This window comes from Rhinolophus hipposideros, assembly GCF_964194185.1.
Source record: "Rhinolophus hipposideros genome assembly, chromosome: 16".
Classification (NCBI taxonomy): Eukaryota; Metazoa; Chordata; class Mammalia; order Chiroptera; family Rhinolophidae; genus Rhinolophus; species Rhinolophus hipposideros.
Genome location: NC_138062.1, coordinates 39,393,171 through 39,420,389, shown reverse-complemented (window position 1 = coordinate 39,420,389; position 27,219 = coordinate 39,393,171). Strand labels below are relative to the sequence as shown.

Below are 27,219 nucleotides of genomic sequence, written 5' to 3'. Positions count from 1 at the left end.
ATCATGGGAAGGAAGCAAGGTAACAGTCTGTTGGAAGATAGGATCCACCTATCTGTGTCCCATTCCCTATGGGATTATTCCTTGTAGAGTAACTTCCCACTTGTTTTCTCTTTTTTCTTTTTCTTTTGGGTTTTTTTTTGTTTTTGGTTTTTGGTTTTTGTTTTTTTTGAGGGGCCTCCGATTTTTAAGATTTCTTCTCTGGGCAGAGTTAACACACTCTGGCTTCTCCTTCCCTGGTCCAGGGTGGAGATGACTTGAGATTCTGGGAGCCTCTGCTGCCCTTTAGGAAGCTGCCACATCCCCTTTCCACCTGACAGAAACCCCTTGGTCAAACTGTGCCTTGTCTTCTTATTCCATCCATGAATAGAAACGCTATCAGTCAACGACCCCCCGGACGTCCTGGACAGGCAGAAATGCCTTGCTGCCTTGGCGTCTCTCCGACACGCCAAGTGGTTCCAGGTTTGCATTTTGTTCTTCTATTTGTCTTTCGGTAGAGAATTCCTAAGTTTTAACTTGGCTAACTTGCACCATAAAGTTTTGGTAACATTGAAGAGCGCCGTGCTGAACTTAGCACCTGCAGGTGTGCAGTTGCTAACACAGCGCACATAACAATTTGACACCCCCAAGGAGGCTTGTGACTGAGTAGATGGGCTGCTGCTGCTTTGTGCCAAGAGTGCCATTATTCTCATCCACATGGCTGGCGACCACACATTTGATGGTTGTGAATATTCACCCTTCTACTCTGGACAAAGTAGCGCCCTGAGACTTGTGTTGTTCACGTTTGCCTTGTGTTCCAGGAAGTGTCTTGGTATAAAGAGCCTGTGCTTTGTTCTTCTAGGCCAGAGCCAATGGGCTGAAGTCATGTGTCATTGTCATCCGGGTCCTGAGAGACCTGTGCACCCGTGTGCCCACCTGGGGTCCTCTCAGAGGATGGGTAAGGCACTTTGTAGCTATGGCCACCTGGGGGTTACGTGGGCAGAGACCTTCTCCCATAGTCCAGGAATACCTTATGGTAACGGCTGGAGTGGCCCTTTGGGGGTGTGGCTGATGTGTCCCCATCATAGCTGCTTGTTGAGCAACTACTGTATGCCACATCCTGGGTGGGAGGTGACAGTGAGACCAGGAACCCTCATGGCAAGTGCACAGCTCAACCTAGGGAGGTGATTGGCCAGGCAACACACTTACCAGGACATGCTCCAATCCATCACCAAGCCTGTGTAGCCGTTCTTGTTCAGAGGTCAGCACATGGGCCTACATGCCAGTTCTGGCCATCTGCCTGTTTTCCTAAACCGCCCACAGTTAAGAATGATTTTTGTGTTTTCATATACAAGTACCTACACAATAGCCTCAACTTGGCCTCCTGGCCTATGCAACCTAAAGGATGGAACATGTGCTCCTTTCAAGAAATGTCTGCTGAGCCCACCTCTGGGTGTCCTATCTTTGGCTTAGCTCTGACTTGTGAACTTGGATGACTATGAGTCCCTGTGCCAGCCCATCTCCACACACCACACAGTGACAGCTCCTCAGCATCGGCTGGCCCCCTCCTGGACACTGGCTAACTGTCCCTCTTACCTTTCAGCCCCTCGAGCTTCTCTGTGAGAAGTCCATCGGCACAGCCAACAGACCCATGGGTGCTGGCGAGGCGCTGCGGAGAGTGCTGGAGTGCTTGGCGTCAGGCATCGTGATGCCAGGTTGGGGCCTTGTGCTTTGCAAGTTGCAGGGAAAGGACAGGGATCAAGGCCCCGAGGCCACTTCCTGGCGGGTCCCTCTGACTGGGTTAGGGCAGCAGCAGCACCGTGTCCCCCTAGGGCTGAAGCATGTGACTACCCTCTTGCACCATCATATCCAGCCCTGTGCCGGCTCCGCAGCTGTGACTCAGGGCGGATCCGGGACAGTGGTGACCCACTCCCACGTGAGCTCCTTGCTCTGAGACACATGTGGATTATTTCTCTCATGGGCTGGATGCTGAGTGGGTCACCGAGCTCGGCGTGTTTTCCAGAGCTGGGTGTGGATGGGGCGTGGGGGGTAACGCATCTGGTTCCCTCAGCCAGCACAACTCTTCCGAGATGCTAAAAGATAATCCTCTGCATATCTTCCTTGTTTCCTGCCTTCAGATGGTTCTGGCATTTATGACCCTTGTGAAAAAGAAGCCACTGATGCTATTGGGCATCTAGACAGACAGCAACGGGAAGATATCACACAGAGTGCGCAGGTATAGTCATCACCATTGCCACCGTGAGCCCTTACCCAGTCTGTAATCACTGGCTTCTAGTTCCATTACTGGGTATTCTCAGGGTCACCACTGGACTCACAGGCTCAGGTTGGGGATTGAAGGCGAAAGGATCATGCCTGATACAGGGCGTCCCAATCTGGGCTGCTTCTTTCCTCTGGCGCCACGCGTGGTTGTCGCCTGCCCCTCAGCCTGCTCGAGTGCTGTTTTCAGACACCGAGTTCAGCGGGGAGATGTATTTGCTGTGTGGACTGCTCCAGGGGTCCTTCCCTTGCAGGCCCCCCACGTGGCTCCGTGTGGCAACCAGTCCCCAGGTTGGGGTCTCCTGTATTCCTCTCCAGGCGGGTGGTCACAGGCTGGCCTTCCCCCACAGCAAGGCTGGGCCCTGGCAGTCAGGCCCTCCCCTGGCTGTTGGGGGACCCCTTGCTGTTGTAGGGGAGATTGTTAGCAAGCCCCTCAGCTCCTGCCCCTTGCAGAAGGCATTAGCAAGCGCACACACGTTGGCCAGGAGTGCAGGGTGGCTGAGTCAGGTTCCTGTTCCTCTTCCCCTTTTCCAGCATGCTCTGCGACTTGCTGCGTTTGGCCAACTGCATAAAGTCCTGGGTATGGACCCTCTGCCTTCTAAGATGCCCAAGAAACCAAAGAATGAAAACCCAGTGGACTATACAGGTAAGCGTGCCGAGGGGTCTGGCCGGGCGGCCTCATAGCCTCTCCACAGAGTGCCAGACTGGACTCTCAGTCGCTTCTGTGCTCATCTCTTCTTTCAGTTCAAATCCCCCCCAGTACCACCTATGCCATTACGCCCATGAAACGCCCGATGGAGGAGGATGGGGAGGAAAAATCTCCGAGCAAAAAGAAGAAGAAGATTCAGAAGAAAGGTATAGGCGTTCGTTCTTGGGTCTTCTGTACTCTCTATCTGCTTCCAGTTAAGGTTCACCCCAAAGTGGGGAGATGCCTGCTATGGAAAACCTTACTTTTGGGGGCATATTTAAGTCATTTTTAACATTATTAAGTGCAACCCGAGTATGAAACACAAGTGGGGTGGATGTGCCCCAGCTGGCAACCCCTTGGGTGGCCACCCCTTGGGTGGCGTGTGCTGAGAACAGCACAGGGGGGCCTTTGCGGATGTGGCCGCCCAATCCATTTGTCCCACGATGAGGCGTCAGCAGGCAGTCCCCCGCCACGGTTCCGGCTTGACAGATGTTCCAGAGTGATGTTGGTCTCTCTCTAGAGGAGAAGGCAGAGCCTCCGCAGGCCATGAATGCCCTGATGAGGCTGAACCAGCTGAAGCCGGGGCTGCAGTATAAACTGGTTTCCCAGGCCGGCCCGGTCCACGCCCCCATCTTCACCATGTCTGTGGAGGTTGATGGCAGCTCATTCGAGGCCTCTGGACCATCCAAAAAGACTGCCAAGCTGCACGTTGCTGTTAAGGTAGGGTTGGCGGCCGTCTTGTGCAGCCTGTACTTGTCCCCTGGACAGCAAAAGCCTTTTCTTCATCGGGGGCTCCTTCAGAGCCATTGTCCCCTATTTAAGCCCTTGGTGAAGGCATCATGAGGGTGTGCATGTGAATGCTGAAATGGGTAGGTTTTCGAGTGTTTGCCACGTCACATGTGGCAGGGATGCCTTTGTCGTGGCTGACGGGCAGAAGGTGTCCACACATAGCTGGGCATGTGAGGAGCTAAAGGAAAAAACTGCCTCCATACTGTTGGATGCCACCCGAGGAGGTTCTGATTCGGGGTGCCCCAGTGCTGAGCCTTCCCTCACTGGGGCCCCCGTGGGTCTCCTTCCCAGGTGTTACAGGATATGGGCTTGCCTACGGGCGCCGAAGGCAGGGACTCCAGTAAAGGGGAGGACTCGGCTGAGGAGACAGAAGCCAAGCCAGCTGTAGTGGCCCCTCCGCCCGTGGTAGAAGCCGCCTCGACCCCCAGCGCTGCCTTCACCTCAGATCCCACTGCTGAGGTGAGCCCATGGTGGGCTCCGCGGAGTGCCTGACAGGATGGAGCAGGCAGCCGTGTCCTGTGAGCCTGGATGGTTACTGGTCCTTTTCATTTCCCCTGAACGGAGTCACCTTCCAGTCCGGGAACTTAGAGGGTGTGAGCCTTTGAGCCACGACCCAAGAGGGCTTTGCCGATGTTGACCCAGCACTCAGATCTGCACTGGGGTGGCCCTTGGTCAAAGACAGACCGTTCTTCAGAGAGAGGTGGGGGGGGGGTGATCGCATTGCTGGGAGGCCCAGATGATTTTGGAGGTGAGGGTGCAAAGAACAGCAGGATGCATGGAGCAGAGGGCCTCGGCCATGATGTGGGTGTGGCTGTCCTTCACTCGCTGGACAGCCCTTAGCTGAGTGTGTTGGTTTTCTTTTCTGTTTCCCCTGAGAACGTAAAACAGCAGGGGCCGATCCTGACCAAGCATGGCAAGAACCCTGTCATGGAGCTTAACGAGAAGAGGCGTGGCCTCAAGTACGAGCTCATCTCAGAGACTGGCGGCAGCCATGACAAGCGCTTTGTCATGGAGGTGAGTGGCCCTGGGGCCATTCCCCTGAAGGCCTGTGGTCTTTGGAGAACTCCCCTGACATTTAGGGAGGCATTGAATCACTCTGGACGTGTGTCCGTTTTCCCCAGGTCGAGGTGGACGGACAGAAGTTTCAAGGTGCTGGCTCAAACAAAAAGGTGGCAAAAGCGTACGCTGCCCTTGCGGCTCTAGAAAAGCTGTTCCCCGACGCCCCTCTCGCCCTCGAAGCCAATAAAAAGAAGAGAGCGCCTGTGCCTGTCAGAGGTGGACCGAAATTTGCTGCTAAGGTAACTGGTTACCCTTGAGACGTCTGGCCTCAGCACAAGTTCTCTGGTTGTTTTAGCACGAGGCGAATGTAACTTGTCTGTTCTCTCCTGTCCAGCCCCATAACCCTGGCTTTGGCATGGGAGGCCCCATGCACAACGAAGTGCCCCCGCCCCCAAACCTTCGAGGGCGGGGCAGAGGAGGGAACATGCGTGGTCGAGGGAGAGGGCGAGGATTTGGTGGCGCCAACCATGGAGGCTACATGAATGCTGGTGAGGACCCTTGTCCTGTCCTGGCCCAGGCCTGCTACCTGGGGGGGGGGTGAGTCCCCTGGTGGCAAACTGAGATGCTGGGAGAGTCGGGCACGGGGGAGACCTGCCTCCAGCCCTGGTAACTCTGTTTCCTTCTAGGCGCTGGGTATGGCAGCTACGGGTACGGAGGCAACTCGGCAACAGCTGGCTACAGTAAGTGTGTGTTTCTCTTTGTCTGAGCTTGGGAAGAAGCTGCAGTTTAGCTCCTGTGCCTGAGTTAGAGCAGGGTGACCCACCAACAGCCTCCCTGAGACTTCAGAGTGGTCCACACATGTTCTTAGTGATTAGGTCAAGTGGTCCTCAAAGCCCCCTCCCCCACCCCCACCCCCCACCCTGCAAAAGTGTGATTTACTCTGTAAATGTTAACACACACGTGTGACTTGAAAATTCCTTTAAAGTCAAAATTTTAAATTTCTCTGCTTTAAGCCATGCGAACGAAGCACCAGTTCTGTGAATATGCTTTTCCTGACAGTGCACAGCTCTTGTCTTGAGAAGGAGCCTTCACTGGGGGGTTACAGGAGCAGAGAAATCTAAAACATGAATTTCATATGTGGCGCTCTGTGCCATTTTTCAAAAGAATTCTAATTTTTTTTCTCTGCTCTGTCTCCCCCTTTTGTAGGTGACTTTTTCACAGACTGCTACGGCTATCATGATTTTGGGTCTTCCTAGAGCATCTAAAAGTATTGCACACAAAATCAACTTTTTACTCCAATTTTCTCGAACTCCAAAACCCAAAGTGTCCGTGCTGTGCCCCTGTGCTTCACTGGGTTTCTCAACCGTGGCTTGTCACCGCAGCTTGTCTGAAACTCTTAGCCTGCAGAATTTAAGACAATGGCAGTTTTTATCGTGATTTGCCTTTGAACTTGGTCATATTGAAGTTCACAATAAGTGGAAAGCAATTTTCAGAGTGCATTTTTTTGTGCAGAATTGCACAGAATTCTAGAGCCAGCGTTGGTCAGCATCAAGGCAAAAGCCCACCTTTGCTTTTTATGGAAAGCATTACTTTATTTAAGAGACATAATGATACATTTTAATCTACCTTTGTCTTAATTTACAGCAGGTTTTGTATGAATTTTTAACCTTTTAACAAATTCCCAAATCTGGTTGATGCCTTTGACAGTGATGAAAACAATTTCACCACATCCGTATCCAGAGCAACCGACATTTTTTTTTTTTATATAAGCATGTAAAACGTTGGGAACATTTGGGAATTGTATATTGTGCTCAGATACCTCTCCCGCCTCTTGTAAATGCTCTGGTGGGTTTGTTTGGGGAGGCGATAGTCTATGGCTGGTTTAGCTAGAAGTGAACTCTCAAAGGTATCAAAACTGTGCTTCCATCATTTAGTGCAAGAAACAGACAGGCTTTAAGGGAGCGATAACGCAGAATTTTGCAAGTCCTAATCACAGTTCTAAATGCATGGGATTCTAGAATTTTTGTTGTTAATTTTTTTATGGGACTTCTAAAACAAGCAGAAAGAGCCCAGTATGTAGCTTAATTCTCCAGTGAAGAACTGGCCTCCGCAGGGCCTGTTGCTGGACGTGCAGCTCTGGCAGATTCCAGAAGCCCTGGAAGCTTCCGCCCTCTCACCTTAGGGTGCAGTCTTGCATTTGTGACTTGTCCCTGTGTGCAGAGGCGCACACAGTGATTGGTCTCTTTATTCAGGCGCCTGTTTCCTGGTGGGAGTCCCTGGAAACAAGCCTGGTTTTGGCTCTCATCAGCAGATTTTTTTGCAGCAAAGTGTGCCTCTGCGTTGACTTGCAAGATTTTGCGTTTATTCAGGCAAAAACTGGTCAAAACGGTTACTGCATAATTTGTTCCCAGAGGTTTGAAACATTCAGTGAAACTTTTTAAAACTTTGATTGCATGATGTATTTTTTTTTTTTTTTAGAAAGTTATTGTTTGAGAATAATGTCTTTTTATACCAGGAAATAGTTATCCTGAATGACATTGAAAACTTCCCCATCCCTTTATTTTTTTTTAATCAATACATGTTAAAGTAACAAGCCCTCACTACTCGGCGTCTTCATTCATTCCCGTGTTTGAGGAAGGGCCGCTGATGTGGCAGAGTTCTAAGAGGGGACCCAAAGAGGACCTCCTGTTCTCTGGCTCCTCGCATGTGTGCTGTCTTGCATTGCGGGGCATGTCCTTCTTGGTTTTGTGATGGGTGTGGGGGGGGGGCGGGTGAGGGGGGAGGCAGCCCGCCTGAAGACATTAACCCATGGCGGAGATCAGTTTTATCCAAATTATTATTCAAACAACCCAAGGCACATCGTTGTGGGGCACACATCTTCAGTGGGTGGAAGGCTTGTGAGGACTCCCAAATTCACTCCACCCAAGAGGCAGGGGACCCTTGGTGCTAAACATGGGGAGGGAGGAAGAAGGGACAGGCTGTGTGGGCGCATCCCCTCCCCCTCCCACCCACACTGGCCATAGCCCGGCTGACCAGGCACCAGCCCTGGCCTTCTGTGGAAAGAGGCAGAGCCATAGCCAGCAAAGATATGCCCGTGCCTACCTGCTCTGGAAGCCCAGGAGCTCCACTGTCTAGGCAGGATGGCCACCCACACCACCCTTATTCCCCCTCCCCCCTCACCTTAGCTGACCTGTCCCCCTGCAGGTCCACGTGAGTGTCTGGTGGGAGGCCGTAGCTTGACGAACGTGTGTTCTGGGGGCCTTACCTAATGACCAGATGGGGGAGGGGAGCTCTCCGTGACATTCTCGGCTCCAGGGCCTGAGAATGTGGCGGCCTTGCTGCACGCTTGTCAGTCCTGCTCTCATTGCTGCCCGCGGCCAGCAGCTGTGCTGGGAACAAGGAGAGGCCCTTTGGGGGGCCCTGAGGCTATAGCCTGAGTGCCCACCTAGATCTCCTGATCCCAGCCTTAGTCTCCTTTTCCCACAAAGCTATTGAATTGCTCCTTAAGATATGTTTGTACAAGTCCCACCAGGGAGAAGCCCCAGGTCATGTGGCTAAGTCTCTACTCCAGGTTCTCCAAGAACCAGGGCAGACCAGTTGGTCTTCCAGGAATGACACAAGGTTCGGGGGCCTCATTAAAGAGCATTTCGTGGTGTCACCCAGGCCTGTGACTACTGATCCTCTTCCCAGCACAGCAGGGGAGGGTTGGCTGCTTCTACGGGGCTTTGCTTTTCCTCTCACCGTTGGGGACATCTGGGTAGAGGTCAGCCAGTCGTGAATGTCATTCTGCACTCGGAGCCCATCTCATTGTAACGTTGACATCCGCTGCAAAAGTTGCTCTCGTGCTGCTGCTTGGCAAAGATCCATTGTTGTCATCAGCTGACGGGTGAGTGGAGCTGAAGGCTGGGCCAGCCCAGACCAGGCTGCTTTAGGGACTGGAGCCGATGTTTCTCTCTCCTGCCTCTCACTCTGCCCCCGCCTGGCCAGTGGGCTAGTGGGTCAGCCTTCAGGGCCCACAGCTGCGACCTTCCCGCCTCTTCACGTTTCCCATCTCCCCGAGCCTCCACCTGACCTGCTGCCTTCCTGTTTAGGTCAGTTCTACAGCAATGGAGGGCATTCTGGGAATGCCGGTGGTGGCGGCGGCGGCGGGGGCGGTGGTGGCTCCTCCGGCTACGGCTCCTATTACCAAGGCGACAACTACAACTCCCCAGTGCCCCCGAAACATGCTGGGAAGAAGCAGCCGCACGGTGGCCAGCAGAAGCCCTCCTATGGCTCCGGCTACCAGTCCCATCCAGGCCAGCAGCAGTCGTACAACCAGAGCCAGTACAGCAACTACGGCCCCCCGCAGGGCAAGCAGAAAGGCTATAGTCACGGCCAAGGCAACTACTCCTCTTACTCCAACTCCTACAGCTCCCCCGGGGGTGGCAGCGGCTCCGACTACAGCTACGAAAGCAAATTCAGTGAGTTGGTGTCCAGTCCCCCAGAAGCGCAGCACTGCCCTGCCTCTGGCTGAGGGACGAAAAGGGAGCTGGCAGAGTAACCCTGGCCTAGCACCTGGCTGTCCCTTCTGTCGCCTTCTCTGAAGGCGGGTCTAGCAGAGAGCCCGGGCCAAGGCCCCGGAGGCTGTGAGCTGAGGCTGGCTTGAGAGGCTGGAGTCAGTCTCGGCAGCCGCTGCGACGTGAACTCTGGAGACGGGGGTCCGTGTAGCCCCTGAAAGAACCTGAATTAACTTGGCTCCACTTCTCTCTCCCTCATGTGCAGACCTGGTGGGCTGTACTGTGCTGGTGGCCCTGCTAGGGAAGCGTAGATGTTTGGTGGTTCATGATGGTTCGGCAGGCAGCAGCAGCGGCCAGGACTTGGGCTGGCTGCCCGGTTCCTGAACTGCTGGGAAGCTTGAGGTGGAGGAGCAGGTGGGAAGGTGGTTCGGAACTGGGCTTCAGAATGAGATCGGGCCAGCCCAGGGCGTGGTAACCTTGTGGGGCCCCAGCCAACCCCCAGCGCTTCATGGAGGGACTGACGTGCCCAATGTAAGCAGTTAGGACAGGGAAGATTGCCTATGTCCAAGGTCTTGGCCCAGGGCCTGCCACGTCCAGGGCTGCAGTGCAAGGCCCCTTAACCACGCTGTCTTCTCTCCCCCAGACTACAGTGGTAGCGGAGGCCGAAGCGGTGGGAACAGCTACGGCTCAGGCGGGTCATCCTACAACCCAGGGTCACATGGGGGCTACGGAGGAGGTTCTGGGGGCAGCTCCTCCTACCAAGGCAAACAAGGTGGGCCTGGAGCTGCAGGTGGCACAGCATGGGGGGCCCCGGGCCACACGCAGGCTATGAGGAGGGGTGTGGCAGCATGGGCTAGGCTGCAGTGGCAGCTGCCTCTTGGCTTCTGCGTGGGGCGAGAACGAAATAGAAGACGCGGGCACTTGGGGCCTTGTGTGAGCATGGACTTAGGCGTACTTCCAGCTTCTTGCCTTTTCAGAAGCCAGAAATTGCCTTGTAAATGTTAACACCTCCATGAAAAAATGCTGACAATACTGAGAGTCAAACAGCCAGGTGCGGGGCGGCGGGCCCAGCCTGTACTCAGGCAGCCCCAGTTGCCGCTCCCGCTGCTGACGCCGCCTCTGACTGGGCTGATCGCATCCCCTCTCTCCCTTAGGAGGCTACTCGTCACAGTCGAACTACAACTCCCCGGGGTCCGGCCAGAGTTATAGCGGCCCTCCCAGCTCCTACCAGTCATCACAAGGCGGCTACGGCAGGAACGCAGACCACAGCATGAACTACCAGTACAGATAAAGCCCCCAGGGTGAAGATTTGTACCTTCTGCACTTACCCCTCCTCGTCGTAAGATTCAGTTTTATGCATCACAGTTAACATGTCTGTGGCCCCTCCGGGCCTCCTCGCCCTACCCTGTCCACGTTGCTGTGTTGTGAGGTGCAGCTGGGCACTCTTGTGACCCGTCCTGTGACCCATATTTAGCCGTGTTTGGGCCTCTGCGTCTTCAATGGTTTGTTAGTTGCCATTACAACTTTGTCTGAGTAGAGTTTTCTGAGTTCTTGCAGTTCAGTATCCCTCTGTCTATTTACAATTGGTGTTAGTGTTAACTCAGTTTGTCTTGAAATAGTTACAGAAGGGATACCTCATCTGTTAATGCTTTTGTGAAGTGAGTTAAACGAGCTTTCTGTATTTTAATGCTTTAGTGTTTCAGTTTTATAAGTGAAGATTTTATTTTAAAAACCAGTGGGAAAGAGTGGGTTTTTTGTATGTCTGGATCATTCAGGCAGTACATCTGAATTCAGCTGAATGTAGACAAATAAAGAAAAAGAAAGAAAACTCTGCACCGTCGTAGGCCTGGGTGTCTGACCCTCCAGCAGAGCAATGGGCAGGTTTCTCCACTCTGTTGCCAGCATGAGAAAGTGCGGCATGGGTGGCAGGATGGTCCCTGGTCATCAGAGAGGCTCCAGGGTCCAGCTCCAGGCCAGTAGACACCTTACTCTGAGTTGGCCAGGGCCAGCAGCCAGTTCCGGTGTCCCAGCAAGCGCCACAGCCCGTTTCAGGCCTTCTGCAGTGCGACCTAGTGGCTCGTGCTGCTGCTTGGGGTTTGCTCACGTAATTCCGCATGCTTTGTTTTCTCCATTCTAGAATGGGTGTGGTATAAGTGCAATTCAAGTCACCATGGGGTAAAATGTCCTGGTGGGTTTGGCAGGTGGAACCTGATTTGAAAAAGCCCAACTGAATCTGGCGGAAGTACCCCAACATAGGAGAAAGCCCAGCCACAGAACCGTCTGTGGTGGGGTGGCGCTCTGTGACCGCCACAGCCTTCATTTCTGGTACTGCCGCTGTCCAGAATTTCAGAGTGCACAGTTGGGGTTCTTGGCAGTGGCCCAGCCCTGTTCCAGCACATTTTCCTGGAGCATTGTTCTTAATCCTGGGCAATTTTGTAGTGCTTGGGGACATTTGTCACCTAGTGGGTAGAAGCCAAGGATGCTGCAGAACATTCTACACTTAAATGTCAGCAGTGCAGAGGTGGGGGAGCCCTCCCCAGAGCAGCGCTTCTCAACTCTGACCTTCCCAGGAGGTGGCCTCTCTGGGAAGAGCCTCATGGGCAGGCAAGGCCTGGGACTGCCCCTCTGCAGGGACCTCTCGACTTGCTGCCTTTTCACCCTCAGAACAGGCAGTGTTCGTGGCCTGAGCCCCACCCAGACAGCCTTTTGGCCTCCCGTGCTTGGTTAACTGGCCCCTGGGAGAAGCACAAACCAGTCTTGACGCAGGGTCACTCCGCTGAAGCAGAAACTCCAGTGTGCCTTCAGATGATGAGGATTTGCCGCCTTGGAGAAATGAAAGGTGACCTGCACTTGAAAATATTGGAAGAGTTGCTTTCTGCTGGTGCAGAGGAGGCCCCAGATGCCAAGTGGTCCAGCCCGTCTGTCAGGAGAGGTGTCCTATGAAGTGCGTCAGAGGTGGCTCACAGTGTGAACGTTTGGGTCAGCCTGAAGTGCCCTGGGATCCCTTGAATGTGTGCACAAGTGGGGAGAGGAGACAGACCTGAGGGATGGGTACCCATCCTAGCTCCTCCCAAACACATCCAGGGGCTGGGGGAAAAGACCCACATGAGATCTTTGGGACCTTGTCTTTGAGATGAGAGCATACAGGCTGTGGCTAGAGCCTGTGTCACTCAGAAACCTGCCAAATGCCTTCAAACTCTACCCGCATTGTCAACACAGGTCTCTCCGTCAGGTTCCCAAGCGGCGACCACCACCACATTCAAATTCCTGAACAAGATTCAATGTCTCAGCTGTTCCTCCTCTTATAAAGACCCCAAGCGTTGCATGAGGGCCCACCCTAGTTCGGGATGAGCTCATCTCAAGATCCGTAATTACACCTGCAGGGACCCTATTTACAAATGAGGTCACATTCACAATCAGCGGTTAGGATTTGGACATAACCTTTTGGGGAGGCTTCACCCACCCCCACCCTAGGCTGTTGGCACAGCCGTGGGGGTTGATTAGCCAGGATCACTGGTCAGGTCTGGATGGACAGCACAGAGCCAGCAGCGTCTGCAGCACAGTGGATACCTGTCCCAAGGGAACAGCTCATGAACACAGATCCCTTGGCACCCCAACTCTGCTGGGGGGCTTCACTGGTGGTGCTAATATGGTGATGCAGCTGGCCGATAGTAGAATCCAGCCTTCAGGACATGCTACCCCAAGGAGCTGGGTTCAGGAAGATGGCTTCTGCCTTGAGCACAGAGAAGGCCTTGCTGCTGGCGCATCACCCATTCAGAGCTGACCAAGGCTCTGAAGGAAGCCATCCTGGAGGAGGGCCTCACTGAGCTGCTTCTCCATCAGCTCCTCGGCCAGGACTGTGGTGGGCAACAGCTGGCTGATGATGAAGCGATGCTTTGGCCCACAAGTTGCAGGAGGACAGTGCTTGTGCATCATTCAGTCACCACCAGAGGTCACCAGGAGCTTGAGCAGGAAGGACCATGCAGTTCACATGCTTACTCTTGAGTTGATCAAGATACGGTACTCGGTGGATAGGCCGGGGGGTCAGTGACCCAGGACTGGATACAACATCTCCGAGGGCCCCAGGATGCCTTTGGAGGGAAGGAAGAAAGGACAGAAGAAAGACGACACAATCGGAACAGCTGGACATGGGCATGATGGGTTGAGATGACATCCGAGGGGAAGTGCAGGGCCTTTCCAGGAATTTGGACTGATTTTGGGGGGAGGGATTGGGAATTGGCTACCTAGGACCAAAGGCGGTCTCTGAGCAGCAATGGGGCATAGATCCAGGATTTCCACGTCCCCAGATGAGCAGAGTTACAGGCACCCTGGTGTGTCTGGGCCGTGGTCCAGTCTGACCTGGAAGTTTTCACCGAGCTGCCCAGCTACCCTCTGCCCTGGCAGAGAAGCATTCACTCCCTCAGACCATTGACCATTCTTCCATAGTCAGCAGGGCCTCTCCACCTGAGGCCTGGCTCTATGCAGCTGGGCTTTCAGCCTCAGGATTCAGTCTCCAAATGTGAGCCCCATGTTGGCTGCCCTTAGCAAGCCTTCTTGACCCCGATGCTCATTCTAACCCATTCCAGAATAAATGGAAACTTCCTGTGTTCACTGTTTCATTCACTCCATATGTATTTATTGGGTGTTGCTTACGTATCAGTCCTGCAAAGGGTGCTGGGACTATGGCAGTGGACACCAAAAGGGCCCTGTCCCAGCTGGGCAGGGAGTATCGGGAAAGGCTTTGTGTGTTTCAAGTGAGACAGGACAGTTGAATCGGAACAAGGGGTGTGTTAGGGAGAATAAGGGAAGGGTATGCCATGTACAGGGAACAACATGCACAAAAAGTCAGCTGAGCGGTGGGAATAGACTTAAAGGAGCTGAAGTCAAGTGGATGAAGCATTTTGGTTGTAAAAAGGCAAAAGTGTGGCTGTACCAGTGAGAGGTACACAGTGCAGGGCGTTGAAAGCCAGCCAGAGGATTTCTAACATCTTAGGGTAATTGGGAGTCATGGAAAGATTCTGAACCGGGAAAACCCCAGGCTGAATCGTGCCTCAGAACAGTCCTTTGGGCTGTTGGGCAGAGAATAGGTGTGTGGGAGAGGTGAGAATGGAGGCCAACAAACCAATCAAGTGGCTTGAATTCTGGAACATCCAGGCTGTGAAGTTCAGAGGTGCTTAGGCGGTAGAGTCCTCTGGACTTGGTGAGGGAACAGCTCCCAGACTCAAGAGGGGTGAAAACTGCATGTCCCAGAAAGGGAAGGGAAGGGCATTGCCTTGTCACAGGATACAGTAAAGAGGGAGTGCCCAGACTGACAGGTCCTCCCCCTCTGCTGTGGGGAAACAAACAGAAACTAGCTGAAATGTCTGGGGAGTGGCCACAGGTTATTACCCAAGGGTCTTAAGTCCTAGGTTCGTGGTCTTCCCAGTATCTTCCGATAAGCTGGCACCTAAGCTCAGCCCCTTAACACCCAGCAGGGGAAGGGTGTGTGTGAAAATATCACAGGAGTGCCCCCCTCATCCTCGGATGGGTAAAGCCAAGACAAAAACAACCCCAGGCTCCCAGGGTGGAGGACCCCCACTTCAATGTTAGAGGTATTCGAAACCCCCACTTCAGAGGTTTCCGGATTCCCCACTCTGCTCAAAAATCCAACTCATGCCCTTCTGGGTCCCAGGACCTCAATACCCTTTCAAGGCCAGTTTGGGGGACTACCCTGGGCAGCTGCAGTGACCCTTGGGAAGAGAAGGTTGAGGGGATTCTACTGAGCACCCCCAATCCCGGTCACGCACCTTGGGTGATGCGTAGGCCTCCACTGGCGGGGCACGGATGTCGGCAGAGGCCCCACTTCTGCAAACAGCTCCCTCTCCAAAGCTGCTGTTCGACCCTAGGCCAATGCCCTCCACCGCGCCGGGCTCTTCCACGCCCAATCAACAGGCCCCGCTGGGAAAAGAAGCCTTTCACAGACTCCACCCGCTGCAGTCCTCGCCCAGTGACTTCGCCCGCTGCGTCTTTGTGTCGTCAACAAACGCTTCTAATAGGGCGTTTTCACAGGCCCCGCCTTCTCGTCACGCACAGCGCGCCGCTTCCAATAGGACGCCTTTGAAGGCTCAGCCCTCAAGGCGGCCGCTTCCCTGAGTCTCCAGGCAACGTGCGGGGCGCTGTCCAGCGTGCTGAAACCGCACTCCCTGCGCCTACTCAAGGGGCGACTTAATGGTGCCCCATCCCACCTTACAGAGCAGCGCAAAAATCCTAAAGTCGATTCCACTGAACCTCGGCCGCACCCCCTTCCACCGCCACCCCCCCCTTTACCTTTTACGGATACAAAGAGCTCGCTTCGCTCCACATCCCACCCCACCCTCCCATCTAGCTCAGACGAACGCAGAATGTCGTGGTTTGACCTCCCGACCCTCACCTTCTGCTCTTTCCCTCACACTCTCCAGCTACGTTGACCTCCTCTACACCGCAAACCATCCAGACTGATCCCACCTCAGGGCCTTTGCTCTCACTGTTTTCACTGCATGAAATGCTTTTTCTCAGTTCCCATCATGGCTCCTCTCTCCCTCACCTTCTTCAGGCCTTAACTCAAATGTCACCTCAGTGAGTCTGATCCTGACCACCCTACTTAAAATAGTCACTTCTAACTCCTCCTCTCCTTCCCTGCCCTCTTTATTCTCCAGCACTCCTCACTACCTGAGACGTATGTTTTAGTAATTTTTCTTGTTCACCCCTCCAGGGCACGGATTTTTGTGTGCTTGTTCACTGCTATGTTGCCAGCGGTGAGAACAGTGCCTGACACAGAGTAGGTGCTCCGTGTTGTTTATCGCATGTATATTCATGCATGTATTTGGTCATTTACTGTGTGACGATCCCTGCTTACTTTCATAATGACCCACTGCCCCCATTTTAAAGATGAAGAAACTGAGATTCAGAGAGCGACGATCACTTTACCAAAGTTACCTGGCTTTTGAATGGCAGAGCTTGAATCCTCCCTCTCATGTTTCTCTGGCTGTAACCTTTCCACTCCTCCTGTGCTGCAATCCCTAATACTACCTTTCCTTCAGGTAAAGAAGTTGTATAAGAGGATGACTTCACAGGGCTGCTCCACAGGACTAGATTTCAATTCCTGTTCCTTGGTCACTAGTCATGTGACCATGGCAAGTCAGTTAATGTCTCTGCCTCAGTTTTTTCATTCATAAAGTGGGGATAAAAATAATACCCACCTCGTACTGTGAGGGTCAAGGGAGGCAATGAGAGTGTAGAGCTTACCAGACACCTGACACACATTGGCACCTGCTCCATTAATATTGGCAGTGTTGGCTGGTAATCATCATCATTATATTATTATTTGGATGATTTTTTTTTTTTAAACTTGAAAATTAGGAAAATGAGGCCAGAAAAGCTACAGGAAGACAGTGTTTCAAGAAAGTGGGAATAAAGGATAGCTGCCAATCCTCGGAGTAAGAAAAGTAAATGCACATTAAAACGACATGGAGTTACCACAGTTCTTCTGTCAAGTGGACAGGTATAATTGAGCTAGAAAGGCTGTGGGGAAACGGCTACTTCCATATACTTTTTGACCCCAGTCATCCAACTGCTGGAAGTTTTTCCTAAAGATACACTTGCTGCCATGTGAAATTACTTATATACGAGATTGTTCATTGCAGCCTTATTTATAGAAGCAAAAGATTACTCACAACTCAAGAGAGAATCAACAGGAAACCCCATAAGTGAGTGATGATCTACCCCTACTTTGGGCTACAAGGTAACTGTTAAAAAGAAAAAGGAGACTGTGTACTGACAATAGGATGGTCTCCAAAGTGTAGACAAAAAGCAAGGTGTGTCCTATCAGTGTAACTAGCAAGGCCATTTTTGTGAGAGAAAAAAAGGAAAAATATAAGTATTTAGCTTTGTATTTGCTTCTGTTTGCATGAAGAAATGTTGGAAAGACACAAGAATCTAATCAAACATATAACTAGGAAAGGCTGAGATGGAAAGTGGATAGGGGATGAGGTGGAAATGAGTTTGACTTTTACACTTTCTGAATTTCTTATACATTTGAAACTAAAATATTACAAGTGCAGAAATGTGTAAAACAAAAGTATAGGTCAATGGAGATTCTTTCAGTTTCAACCTCTAAAAACTGCCATTTTGTATTTTTGTTTCATGTGGAAAAAAACATATATACATATATATATACATATATATACGTATACATACATATATATATATATATATACATATACATATATATATGTATATATATATCCAAAACACTAAATTAAAAAATGAAGTGCTCAGCAGCTTGGCCATGTTGATTTCTGCTGCCAAATAACCTAAGTTGAGTACTGACAAATGTTGATAAATGGCTCCAGCATCTGAAAAGGTGTTCAATATCAGTAGGAATCATGGAAATGCATATTGAAACCCCAGTGAGATGCCATTTCACACACACCTGATTGGCAAAATTTAAGAATTCTGAAAATACAAGAGTTTGAGAGGATGTGACACAAGGGAGCTTTCCTATTCTGTTTTTGTGGATGTCAATTGGTGTAATTAACTTAAAAGTAGTTGGTTCTGCCTCCTAGTCTAGTTTTCTGCAATTCCATTCCTAGAATTTTTGCCATGGTATAGAACAAGATGTGTGCACAAATGCTCACAGCGTGGTTTATAATGGCAAAAACAAACAACACAAAAACGCTAAAATGTCCACAAGTCCATTGGTGGGAGAAGGATAGGTATGCTTTGGTGTATTTATACCAATACATAATGGTACATTGATTTGCAAAAGAAATGAATTAACCACAACTAAATACAACATACGTGAATCTTAGAAACACAATTGTAAGAAACATAAAGCAAGTCACAGGGACTAGGTGTAGCATAATATAATTGTATTAATGTAATAAATGTTGGGGGACGACCAGCAAAATTTCTCCCATACTTCCTCTTTTTGCTATTGAATTTTTAAAAACTATTATGAAACTTATATTGGAGTAAGTAATAAGGTTTTGGGAATATTGTTCACACAATTCCATGAGTCAGTGATCCATGACTAATGCAAAATGACAATTTAAAAACTCCATAAGGTTATAAAAAGTATAAAAGTATGTAAGTTTCTAGAAAATGAGAAAACACTCCATTGGTCTATATAAATGAATCAGTTGAAAACAAAACAACAGCAACAATGAAAAAAAATTTGCTTGTATATGATGATATACATTCCTATGAGTGTTACAAGAATGAATACTAAACATTACTAAATACTAGAGATGAGAGCTATTTGGACAGGAGACAGGAGTTGGAAAGATAATTCACAGTATACATTTTATCCATGTATTTTTAAACCATGTGGTCATTTATTATGTATTTTAAAACCTTAAATAAATCTATTTATTTAAAATTGAGTCATAAGTAAAGCTTGTTAAACTCCTGTGATTTGTTTTTTTAAAACTTTTTTGGGGGAACAGTGTGCTTTTTCCAGGACACATCAGCTCCAAGTCAAGCCGTCGTTTTTTTTTATTTCAATCTAGTTGTGGAGGGCTCAGGTCACTGGCCCATGTGAGAATCGAACAGGTGACCTGAATGTTATGAGCACTGCACTCTAACCAACTGAGCCAACCAGCCGCCCCTACTCCTGTGTTTTTAAATTTTTCTTTAATTTTTTTGTTAGTACACATGTGTTTTTATTTATTAATATAAATTTTGTACTATGGTAAGGTATACAAAGTATAGAATTTATCTGTTTAACCTTTTTTCATATTTGCTAAGATTTCTTTTCCCCCCACTTTGAGATATAATTAACATATAACATTGTATCTAGTTTTATGTGTACAATATAATTATTTGATATATCTATGCATTGCAAATGTATTTAACATTTTCAATGGGAAATAACATCAAAAAGTATTAAAAGGCAATCAATTTCCTGCATGCTAATGTGAGGAGCTTCACAGATCCACTCCTCAGTCAAACTGGCAAAAAGTATTCAAAAAACTACTATTTAAAGTCTCTGGAAATGGTCCTATGGCATATAGCAAATGAGGAAACATCTATTCAAGAAAATCTACAAGAAAATTTGGTTAGAACAGTGAGTGTCTGTGGTGTTTGACATCTCCTACCTGCCCTCTACCACCAGTTCCGTGAAATAGAAACTCCACTCCAGACTGGTGCAATAGAGTTTGCTCTTCCCCAGACCCCAGTCAGAGGACTTTTACCTCAGGAGGGCCAGCAAGACATCAGCATTTCTCATCCTGCCCTCAGCTACCTGTGCTGAGGCTAAGTTCCAGGCAAGTGCAATTCTTCAAAGAGAAAAATAACCGACAATTTTCCAAAATTAAGGAAAGACTCCAATCATCAAGTAGGAGAAATTCAGGGAATCCAAAACAGGGTAAATTAAAAGAAATCCACAATTAGACACATCCTGTGAAATTGCAAACTGGCAATGAAAAAGAAATTATTTTTAAAAGAAACTAGAAAGGCAAAAACAGATCATAAGAAATTATACTTCGATTGTGATTCTACTTCTTAATAGTGATAATGGAAGCCACAAGTGGAATATGTTCAATGTGCTGAGAAAATAATTATCAATTTAGCATTTTATACTCAGTGAAACTGTCTGTCAGGAACCAGGGCAAAATAAATGTATTTTTCGGTAAACAAAATTTAGTCTATCAATACAGGGTTCTTATTACTGAAAGAAGTCTCAAAGATGTTCTGCAGACAAACAGAAATTCATCTGAGATTCAAGGTCTCAGTGAGTAGAAGTTACAAAGATATTGCTTTATATTGCACTGATTGTGTAAAACAACAACAACAACGCCTAATTTGTGAGCAGAAAACCCAATCAAGATATCAAACACTGGACAAATAAGACTTCCAAGTTCTGAATTAAAGTGTCTAGAGGCCTTATGTTGACTGGGATATGGCAAAGGTACTAGTTAATCTTTAATTTGTTAAGTATGCCCACTTAACATGGCTAGCAAGTCCACAAAAAAAGACAGAGCATATAAGTCCCAGTAAAATCAGGGGACAAAATGAATTGATAAAGGGGAAATTTTGTTTTGATCAATTCAAAAAAGGCAAGAGAGATGGGAGAGAAAAAGCAAATAAAAAAACCCACAGATGCTACGCAAGTAGAAAGTCTGTAAAAGATACTATCAGATACTAACATACCAGTAACCATTATAAATATAAATAGAGTAAACTTGTCAGTAAAATGCAAAGATTATTGGAATAGTTAAAAAGTACAAAATCCAGTTCTTTGTTGTTTTCTAAAGACACATCTTAAACAAGACAGAAAATTTCAAAGTCACGGGATGTACAAAAATATTTAAGGGTTACCATAACATAAAGGAAACTGTAGTAGTTATTTTAATATCAAATAAAAAGATGTACAGAAATCCATAGGCTGTGGAGATAAGGATTAACGAGAAGAAAGGAGGGAGAGAGAGCCCTTACATGGATCATTCTCACAAGATGCCATCATTCAAGGACTATACACTCAAATCTCCGCATTTGAAATCCACAAAGAAGGGATTATAATAATGTGAGGACTTTAGGAGCAATTGTAGGCCAATAAATTAGACAAATGAAATGAACAAATTCTTAGAAGAACTCTACTTACCTGAATTGACTTGAGAAGAAATAGAACACCTGAATAGTCCTTTTTAATCATTAGAAAACTTAAATCAGTAGTTTAAAATATTCCTATAAGGAAAACAACATACATAACCAGATGGATTTGCAGGTAAGGTCAATAAAACATTCAAGGAACAGATAATTCCAATCTTGCAGAATTTCTTCCTGAAAATAGGAAGAGTAAGGAAAGCGCCTTAATTTATTTGATCAGATTAGCATAATTTGAACACCAGACTCAGGCAAAGATGACTACAAGCAAGGAAAATTATAGACCAATATAATTTATAACAGAAATGAAAAAATTCTAAATAAAATGCGAAAATATAGAAAAAGATACCATGATCAAGTTGGGTTTATCTCAGAAAAGGAAATAACATCTATTAATAACTTAGAAAAGAAAACTTGTCATCAGGCATTTTAAATTAAATGAGAAAAATTACATGGTTATCTCTCTATGGAAAAGTGTACAATAACATTTTATTTATGATAAAAATCTCTGAGTGAACTAGGAATTGAAAGGACCTTTCTTTACTTAATATGGTGCATCTTCAAAAAACCTGCAACAGACATCATATTATGCATAATACTGAAATGTTGAAAACATTTGTTTTAAAATGCCTTCAGGTACATAGTGTAAGGAGTAAAGGACAGAAACCAAAACAATGAGGAGACGACTGCAATAATTCCAGCAAGAGCTGTTGGTATCTGGACCAGGGAAAGAGCTATGGAGGGGAGTGTGAAGTGGTTGATTCTCTCTAGATTTTGAAAGCAGAGCAGCCAGGATTTGCTGATAAATCAGATGTAGGGTGTGAGAAACAGTGAGAGGTCAAGGACTATCCCTAAGTTTCTGTCTGAGCTCCTGGAAAGATTGAGCTGCTATTATTGAAAAGGGAAAGATGGAAGGGGGTAGGTAAGCTTTGGATGGGCAACAATCAGGAGCTCTGCAACATGTCGAGTTTGGATACCTATAGACACCCAGTGGAGATGTCAAGGAAGCATCTGTTAAGAGGAGATGGGAGTTCAGAAGAAAGGAATAAAATTGTGGGAATTGTCAGTGTACAGAAGTTTTAGAAAGCTATGTGATACAGAGTTATGGAGAATGAACGGTTGTTAAGATTGGGGGAATTAGGAGCAACTAATGGTGAAATATGAGCCAACCATGGGAAAAATCAGAAGAGTGATGCAGACAATGGCAATGCAAAGGCCCTGAGGTGGGCCTCCTGGGGGGGAAGGTGATTTCCAGATGTAGTCCCAGTGAGGCTCTCCACCACCCTGAGAAACTGTCAGCATTAACGCAAGGCTCCTAGAAGGTCAGAATCTTGCCCAGATCAGCCGTTAGGCCAGTGGTCCTGAGAGGAAGGACTCTGGGCAATGGCGCACTCTGCTGGTCAGGATAACTATCAGCTCCATTTCTAACAATAACGATCAGTATTACATATTTTTTATATTGTTATTATTATTAGTGGAACACAACCAGTGCTTAATAAATCCGTGACCCAGCCTCTCATCCCTGTGCAGCATGGAGGTTGGCTCTAGTGGGGATGTATATGTAGGTGTACATTAAATGAATAGATATGGCCAGGTTCAGGACCTCAGCCTCCCCTTCTGTAAATCTGGGATTCCTGCTTCATTGAATAAACTACTGTTGATTGAGCAGGTACTATGTGCTAGGTCCTATTCTAAGCTCTTGGGACAAACCAATGAACAAGACAGACAAAAGCCTGTGCCAGGCAACGTGTAATGATCTATACACATCTATCCTCCTAATTCAATCTTCACAATGTCCTTATACCACGATGCTATTATTCGCCACATTTTATGGAGGAGAAAATTGTGGCTTAGAGACGCTTTGATTGTAGAGCGTGGAAGTGGCAAGAATGGGACTCGAAATCAAGACAATTTAAAACTTTTAGTTTTCAATTACAATTAATATACAATAGTATTAGTTTCAGGTGTACAACATAGTGATTAGACAATTATATAACTTACAAAGTGATCACAAGACAATTTTTGATACGCAACACTGCTCTGCGGGTGGGAGAGAACCGGCATCCCAGAGAGGACCAGCAAACGACTGTAGTTGTTGCCATGGTCCCCCTGACGCTCTCCCGAGGCTTCTGCGTCACACGTCACGTGGCATTGGACAATATGGCGCCGCCCAGAATCCTGCCCACGTGGTTCTGGCAGGCAAGATGGCGGTGGCAGCCAGCCCGACTTCACTTGAGTCGGCCCCGCGGATCTTCCGTCTGGTGGCGGAGTGCAGCCTCTCTAGGGCCCGGGCAGGAGAGCTGCGGCTGCCGCACGGACCGGTGGCCACTCCAGTGTTCATGCCAGTGGGCACACAGGCCACCATGAAGGGCATCACAGCGGAGCAGCTGGACGCGCTGGGCTGCCGCATCTGCCTGGGCAATACCTACCATCTGGGTCTGAGGCCGGTGGGTGGGCTCTGCCAGTCCCGGCTGGTGGCGGTGCTTGGGGAGCCCTTGTGCATCTCCTAGGCCCGGGCACGCCTCCAAAAGTCAGTCGACAAACGCTTATTGAGCGCTCCCGGTGGTCCAGGCCTTGTGCTGGGCGCGAGAAAACGGCGGGGACCGAAGTTGGCTATCCCTGTTCCCGCACATGAGCTCTCAGGGTCGCGCTCACCCCTAACCTGACCCTCCCTTCCAACCCAGGGCCCCGAGCTGATCCAGAAAGCGCACGGTCTCCACGGCTTCATGAATTGGCCCCACAATCTGCTGACGGTGAGATGGGATCGGGGCCGGAATGCGAAAGCGCTCCTCCGAGGTGGAGCTCCCCAACCCCTCTCCTGACTGCCTTGGGGTGGGGTTTCCCCCAGGATAGCGGCGGCTTCCAGATGGTGTCCCTAGTGTCCCTGTCCGAGGTGACGGAGGAGGGCGTCCGCTTCCACTCCCCCTACGACGGCGACGAGACCCTTCTGAGCCCGGAGAGGTCCGTGGAGATCCAAAACGCGCTTGGTGAGCAGATTCCGGGGAGCGGCCCCTTTCCCTGCCTTTCGGGGATAGAGCTACGGCGGGGCCAGCCCCTTACGTGCTGCGCGGCTGTGGGCTAATCACTCCCCTTCCCTGAGCTTCATTTGAGCCAACTTAAAAGCGGATAGCTCACAAGATTCATGTGGTGTTGGTAAATCTCTTAGCACAGTGCTTGACATGTAGTAGCTTTTATTATTATTACCCTATTGCTATTATTACTCAAATTGCAAATTAATTGAGCAAAGATATGTTGAAATAATGGATTCAACAAGAGGTGAATCACAAGAGGTGATTGGTAAGGCTTTAGGCCCCTCCCATCTCCAACAATATTCCCGAGTTCCTTGATAAGGACAATTAACATTTTCTCAATCTTGTAAAGTGCTAGAAGAAACAGGTTCAAATCTTCCCATCTTCTAACCAGATGGTACTTTTAAGTTCCTCCATAAATTCTTTGGCTTCTACTCATAATCATAGTGCTGGGTGTTAACATTATTCTTGGAACTTACATCCACAAGGGAGACAGGCATTGGTGAGAACGTCACAATTAGAAAAGGGAATAAAACAGTACAGATAGAGTGCATTGTATTTTTCTATTTGTGTGGAAAAAACCCCACGTATATGACTTGCTTTTATTTATATACAATATCTATGGAAAGAAACATAAGAAACTGTAACATAGGTTCCCTGGGGGAGAGGAAATGGGGAGCTGGTAGACAGTTGGGTGGGCACATTTAATTTTTTCCCCCTTTTTTTAACTTGGGGTATAATGAACTTGCAGTCAAAACTGTGCATATTTAAGATGTGCCCTCTGATAGGCTCTGACTTATGTATCCGCCTGTGAAAAGTTCACCGCAATCAAAATAGAGAATATATCCATCACCCCTAAAGTTTACTTGTGCCCCTTTGTAATTCCTTTCTTGGTGAGCAAGAGACTTTTCACTGAATATCCTGTTATAGTTTTTAAAATTTGGGGGTACTTCGAACATTTAGAATCATATGTATGTATAATTTTTTTCAAATCAGTTATTTAAAAATTTCTAAAAGACATGTATAAAATTGGAACTATGACCATGAAGGCCAAGTACACGGAACTATTGGACATGATTCAGTCTGCAAGCTCAGTGGATGAAGAGGAATAAACTAGGTGTCCAAAGGGGAAAATATGTTCTGGAAAGAGGAAGTAGCCAGTGCAAAGGACCTGAAGTAGGACCAAGACTGGCATGTTGGAAGAAAAGTCAGGAGGCCTGTCTGGCTGAAGCAGAATGAGGGAATGGGGTGAGTGGGAGGTGAGGACAAAGGAGGCAACTCTGGTAGGTCCTGAGGGCCTTGTGAGTTTTGTTTGTCCTTAAAAAAACAATTGAACAAGAATACATTTTTATACGTTTCTAGACAAAAATGTGTACAGTGCCCTTCCTATGCCTGTCCTCCATTCATCTGTCACTCCCACAGACCACCAGTATTTCTAGTTTCTTATATATTCTTCTAGAGTTTATATAAATACAAGCAAGTTCAATTCTATTCTAATTTTTCTCATTATGAGAACATGTTATTTATGGCATGGTCTTCAGTAACTTGCTTTTCTTTTATTAAATTCAAGTATATGCTGAAACAGACACAACCTCATCCACCTGTCAGCCAGTTTCAACAATCACCAGGGCACAGCCATTATGTTAAATGTTTCATAAAATTTTCCTGTAAAGCCCCCAGGGCCTGCAGTTTTGTTGTAGGAAGTTTTTTGATGATTAATTCACTTTATTTAACATGTTGATTAAGGTTGTTCGGATTTTGTGTTTCATGTTAGATCAGATTTGGTAAGTTGGATTTTTCAAGGAATTTGGCCATTGAACTTTATTTCAACTTTCTTGGCATAAAGTTTATCATGATATTCTCTTATTATCCTTTTAATGTCAGAGGGTCTGTAGTGATGTCTCCTTTTTCATCCTTGATATTGGCAACTTGTGATTTCTTATTTATTTATTTATTTTAAGGAGGGCACAGCTCACAGTGGCCCATGTGGGGATCCAACCGGCAACCTTGGTGAAGTACCATGCTCCAAACAACTGAGCTAACCGGCTACCACCTAATTTCTTTTTTCTTTTTCAGTTTACTAGGGGTTTATTGATTTTGAGTTTGTTGATTTTTTCCAAAAACCAACTTCTGGAGGTGGCCGGTTAGCTCAGTTGGTTAGAGCATGGTGCTGGTAGCACCAAGGTCGCCAGTCAATCCCTGCATGGGCTGTAAGCTGCGCCCTCCTTAAAAAAAAACAAACCAAAAAACTGCGCCCTCCTTAAAAAAAAAACAAACCAAAAAAACCAACTCTGGTTGGTTTATTTTTTCCCTTTGTCTGTTTTCATTTTTGTTTCTTTTTTTTTAAACAGCTTTATTGAGATATGATGAACATAAAATTCATTCATTTAAAATGTACACTCGAGTGGTTTTTAGTATATTCACAGAATTATACAGCCATCACCACAATCTAATTTCAGAACATTTTTATTACCCCAAAAAGAGATCCCATACCCATTATCAGTCACCCCCCATTCCTCCTTCCCCAAGCCCTAATTAATCTACTTTCTGTCTGTATAGATTTGCATATTCTAGACATTTCCTGTAAATGAAATTGTACAATATGTGGTCTTTTGTGAATGGCTTCTTTTACTTAGTGTAATGTTTTTGAGGTTCATCATATGATAGTGTGATCAGTACTTTATAGTCAAATAATATACCATTGAACGGTTATGCTTCATTGATTTAAAATAATTGCCATCTTACATCTCCTATATATTTTTTAATTAATTAATTATTTTTGTTTTGGCTTTGGTCTTTTTTTTTTCCTAGCTTTTTTTTTTTTTTTTAAAGGTTTTCCTTTTTAAAATTTTATTGGGGAATGTTGGGGAACAGTGTATTTCTCCACGTCCCATCAGCTCCAAGTCATTGTCCTTCAATGTAGTTGTGGAGGGCGCAGCAGCTCACTCGCCCATGTGGGAATCGAATTGGCAACCCTGTTCAGAGCTTGCACTGTAACCAACTGAGCCATCCAGCCACGCCATTTTTTTTTCCTGGTCAGTTAATCGTAGATCATCTGTAATATAGCAAACCAAATCCCAGACATCCTATCATTTCATCTATAAGTATTTAAATTTGTATCTCTAAAACATAGGAGTTGGATTTTTAAAAAACATAACCACAATGCCATCATCCTACCTAAAAACAATTCACAATTAACAGTGTTCCAAGTTCCAGTTGTTTCATAAATAACATGTTTTTCTGTCTGTAATCTGTTTACTTCAGGCTCTAAATAATGTGCAGATAAGGGGGCTGGCCGGGTGGCGCAGGCGGTTGGAGCTACATGCTCCTAACTCCGAAGGCT

General features: G+C 47.7%; 2 protein-coding genes across 7 annotated transcripts in view; both read left to right on the top strand.

Annotated features, from left to right (window-relative positions):
* ILF3 (interleukin enhancer binding factor 3) overlaps positions 1–13,836 on the top strand; it is a 30,054-nt gene extending 16,218 nt beyond the window's left edge. Inside the window, exons 6-20 of one of the 4 annotated variants that reach the window (XM_081075699.1) lie at positions 368–459; positions 839–934; positions 1,580–1,691; positions 2,115–2,212; positions 2,788–2,899; positions 2,998–3,108; positions 3,462–3,661; positions 4,022–4,189; positions 4,619–4,744; positions 4,852–5,028; positions 5,124–5,277; positions 5,416–5,469; positions 8,821–9,189; positions 9,869–9,997; positions 10,380–13,836. In XM_081075699.1, the coding sequence (XP_080931825.1) occupies positions 368–459; positions 839–934; positions 1,580–1,691; positions 2,115–2,212; positions 2,788–2,899; positions 2,998–3,108; positions 3,462–3,661; positions 4,022–4,189; positions 4,619–4,744; positions 4,852–5,028; positions 5,124–5,277; positions 5,416–5,469; positions 8,821–9,189; positions 9,869–9,997; positions 10,380–10,516 (2,135 nt within the window). In that variant the 3' untranslated portion in view covers positions 10,517–13,836. Of the gene's footprint in view, positions 1–367; positions 460–838; positions 935–1,579; positions 1,692–2,114; positions 2,213–2,787; positions 2,900–2,997; positions 3,109–3,461; positions 3,662–4,021; positions 4,190–4,606; positions 4,745–4,851; positions 5,029–5,123; positions 5,278–5,415; positions 5,470–5,935; positions 7,332–8,820; positions 9,190–9,868; positions 9,998–10,379 lie in introns of those variants that run through there. The other 3 variants (XM_081075698.1, XM_081075701.1, XM_081075700.1) reach the window with 3 other exon arrangements.
* Positions 13,837–22,810: 8,974 nt separating this feature from the next.
* The window catches only part of QTRT1 (queuine tRNA-ribosyltransferase catalytic subunit 1), a 10,439-nt gene continuing 6,030 nt past the window's right edge, over positions 22,811–27,219 (top strand). For 2 of the 3 annotated variants that reach the window (XM_081076710.1, XM_081076711.1), the window contains exons 1-3: positions 22,922–23,294; positions 23,532–23,600; positions 23,696–23,834. In XM_081076710.1, coding sequence (XP_080932836.1) covers positions 23,052–23,294; positions 23,532–23,600; positions 23,696–23,834 — 451 coding nt within the window. In that variant the 5' untranslated portion in view covers positions 22,922–23,051. Of the gene's footprint in view, positions 23,295–23,531; positions 23,601–23,695; positions 23,835–27,219 lie in introns of all 3 variants that reach the window. The other variant, XM_081076712.1, reaches the window with a different exon arrangement.